At 40.4% G+C, this 3,954-nt stretch overlaps 1 protein-coding gene across 1 annotated transcript; it reads right to left on the bottom strand.

The window, feature by feature from the left end:
• Positions 1–2,257: 2,257 nt before the first annotated feature.
• Positions 2,258–3,325, bottom strand: LOC112138836 (protein YIPF1; the record flags this gene model as incomplete). The annotated part of the gene is given in 2 exon segments (XM_024261493.1): positions 2,258–2,622; positions 3,143–3,325. Coding segments are annotated over 2 exon segments (270 nt in total), but the record flags the coding sequence as incomplete, so codon positions are not given.
• Between the last annotated feature and the right edge of the window lie 629 nt (positions 3,326–3,954).

Consider the following 3,954-nt stretch of genomic DNA (forward strand, 5'->3'; position numbering starts at 1 on the left):
TTGAAAAGACTTTTATTGGAGTGTTGCTTGATTAAATAATGTTGTATTTATTTATTTAATTATGAACAGTTTGGGCTTCCATACTTCCGGGGGTTTCTCCCGTGTTCATTTAAAACGAAAGTTTATCGCAAGTTTATCAACTCATTTCACTATCGAAAAAAAGTAATATTGCAATAACGATAATTATTATTTTATTGCCCAGCCATTTTAAAACATACAGTAGATTATTAAAGTATCTTTAAACAAATGTGTAAACTGTGTAAGCTCAAAATGTAATTGTATCGAAGAATCTAAAGATCCGAAAAAAATCTAAATCGAATCTATTCAGGTTCTGGTGAATCAAACCGAATCGTTTCTGGAAATTATAATTGATACCTAGCCCCAACGTTTAATGGACAAACCAGGTGTTGACATCACCCATTGAAGATACCTTAATCCGGCCCACGTCCGTGGCATCCTGTTTGTCTGCTGCCATTTTGTAACCATAAGACTGATTAGTCCGAGTCGGTCCGAGTCATGTTCTTAAAGAAACTACTGTTGGCAATCATTAGTGAGCTTGTTGGAAGACCACACCCCTTCCACTAAAAGCAGATTGGGAGAAGCTGTCAATCAAATATTTGAGGCGGGGAAGCGGAAACCACATGATTTTACGGAGACATCTGATTGGTCAGTTTATAACTTGAATGACTCGCGATAAAGAAAAAATATCTTCCAAAAATATGAGAATTAGAAAGATGATTGTATCAGAGCAAGACTGATTATTCCGACAAATAAAATGACTGAGTAATAACGGTCTATTTCTCAATGGAAGTCTATGAGATTCTGACTTCTTGAAACCAGCGGATACTTCCTATTTGGAACGCGAGAGGGGAGGGGTTGATATGTCCATTGATTACATGGTCAATGAGTCCGAATCAGATGAGTTTTCAGTGAAGATTCACAACCCAGAAGAAACAACTTTAATAGAACTTAGGAAGGCAGAACTTTAGGATTCTATATTAAGGTTTCACACTTGATTTGGAATGTGGAAATATGATTTCCAGTTTCCTGTAATGTTCTTAATTGCTGAGCCCTCACCCAAATATGTGTTTAACTTAGGGCTGTCAGATTTGTCGCGTTAAAAACGCATTAATCTGACATGTGCTTGACGCCGACAATTTTTTTGACGCATCAATCGCGGACTTTCTCATACGTGCCTTTCCATACCGCGCGGGCGTCCCGCCCTTTAACTCTCCAACCACCGAGCTGCGAGCTAAAACAGGCCCGGCGCTAGGACCTGGAGAGCTCCTGCACCCTAACCCGGCTCTGGTTCGCGTCCAGTACCACGTCTGGTGGTACCGGCTCGCGTCCGGCGCCGCGTCCCGAGAGCTGCAGACCCCCGACGTTCCGAACAGCAAGTGCACCGGGTGACGTTTTAAATGTTCTGGAGGTTTAAGCGTGATCCAGCCCCAGCATAGCGGTCTGTCTGCCGGCATATTCATCGTGAGCTCCGCTGGACACGTCGCTGCATCGAGCTGCAGCCAGAGAACGCGGCGGCAGTAACAGACTGTCAAACTATCCACAGTGTATCCCGCTTTTCTCAGTCTTTAATGTTTTAAAAAACAAAAGTTAATTGGAAATGATAAATCTCTATTTCATTTATTACTGTAGTTCAGCAGAGGAGGAAAAGATTTGGTCCTGACAAAAAATGGACATTAAAGTGTCATGGAAATGTTATTTTTGATGTTTTTTATTTTATTTTACTGAAAGTTGATTGAAGTTTTGAATTTAAAATGCCCTTCACTTGGACTTGGTCTTTTGTTAGGCATTTTATGTTACAGCCTTTTATTGTCAAGAAAGTTTATCTCAATACAATGTTACAAAATAAAGTATTTCTGATGAAAACTATTAATTTTGCCATTCTTGTTTTCATAATTAATGTAGAACTGCTAAATTCCACGAAGCACACATTATTTTTCCTTGAAGGCCACATTTTAATTTGTGATTAATCGCGAGTTAACTCAGGACAAAATGCGATTAGTTGCGATTAAAAATTTTAATCGCCTGACAGCTCTAATTTAACTTCAAACTGAAATACTTTCATCTCCAAAACATATTCACACATCTACACGTCAGAAAGCAACACAGCTTTTCCCACATGTCAAACAGATTTAGAATTAAGCTTCTGACAAGAATCTAAGTTTAGCCACAGAAGGGGCAGAGCTCTACTCAGACAACCTGTTGTAATATCAGGTGAAGCAACGTATCAACAAAAAACCTGAGTTTAGAGTCTTTATTCAGCAGCCAAGGCCTCAACTTTGAATGAAGCTGAAATTCTCTTCAACAGGAGACCACCTGCCAGTCCAGCTTTTTCAGAAGGTTAGTTTTGCTTTCTGCAGTCTCTTCTCTAAGAGGGCTTCTCTTTTTACTATAATAACTTAGGGGAAAATATCAGAAATAAATCACACTCAAGCCTGGAAACTTCACATTCTTCTGCTGAGCCAGCAGATGTTTCTCTGGCTGTAAGCATAGACGAGGAGCGCCCAGATGAACTGCTCAGAGGAACCCAGTAGTTGCAGATGCATGGATAGGCTTCGATGTGGGTGATGGAGCCAGCTTCTCTGAAGCCTGGAAGAAGTAAAGCTGCAAGAAAACATGACAAGATTGGTTCTGGTGGCTTCTCCATCCATAAAATGCTTCTCAAAGGCCTGTAGCCTTAACTCATCATCAACAACGTCATGCAGCTATGACTTGGAAATGTTAGAAAGAGCAACCAGTTTTATTTAGTCTTAGTTTTTAACTATTGTTCATATTTTGAAGCCCAATGAGGCAAATTCATTTGTGATTTTGGGCTATATAAATAAAATTGAATTGAATTGAATTGGTGTAGGCGCGGTAGCAGCTAGAGCTGGGGGGGATTGATGCATCGATTATGATCCATAGATGATTCAGAATCTTTTCATGAATTCTAAAGAATACATAATCGAAAAATTGAAACGATTTTAAGAAACGAGTGGAACTAAACGTAAAGGGTTTTTCAAAAGTAAAGAGGTGTGTACGTTCTGTCACACCAACATGAAATCTGTAGGAACACAACACATCTCTGAAATCACAAAACGTGCGGACAGTATTCTCCCCAAAACAAGCATGCAGGGACCCTTACTTTGCAGCCAACTGCCAGCAGCGTGTGCAGGACCAGAATGGTTGCCAGTGTTGCTGCTGCCATTACTTTAGTGTCGTCACGGACAACGGGCCAAAAAGTTAGGACCAGGACGGATCCAGAAACCCCCATGGAAACCAGAACCAGAATCCACTGAAGCCACTGGACCGGAATGCTCCACAGAACCTGGATGAGACAGATGGCACCTTGGTGGATTCACAGCACATTTACATATACAACTGTAACCAAACTCCACATGAAGGTATTTTAATGGTCCTGCATTTGTGCCAACTTTGAACACACTCACAGGTGTTGACTCAAAGCCTCCGGTGTCTGTGATTCGTGTCTCCTCATTCTACTGGTTAAAGCCTTTTTAACCTGCAGGATAAATCTTTAACAAGATAAAGTTTTATTGATCATTACATTCCACTTTTTAGGTTACTAGGGCTGCCATGATAAGTCGTCAAATCGACTATGAAAATAGTCGACCTCTAATTTAACAGTTGATTAGTCGTTACTTTATATAATATGGAGTCAGAGTGTAGTAAAGTTATAGGAGTTCAGCATGAAAAAAAGCACTTTTTTATAGTTGAGTCAGTGACAAAAAAACTTTGTGAAAAATCTTTAGTGAAAAATAGTTCCTCGTTTCAGATGACGACCTCATTTAATTGTGTGATTGCTTAGTAAGCATTCACACTATAGTGATTCTTCTGCTCCTTTCCGTAGGTCAGACCTGGGCATTTTACGGCCCGCGGGCAACATCCGGCCCTTTGGAAGCCTCCCTACGGCCCGCTAGAGGCCAATCATAAACAACA

Source organism: Oryzias melastigma, unplaced genomic scaffold (genome assembly GCF_002922805.2).
Source record: "Oryzias melastigma strain HK-1 unplaced genomic scaffold, ASM292280v2 sc00250, whole genome shotgun sequence".
NCBI classification, from domain to species: domain Eukaryota; kingdom Metazoa; phylum Chordata; class Actinopteri; order Beloniformes; family Adrianichthyidae; genus Oryzias; species Oryzias melastigma.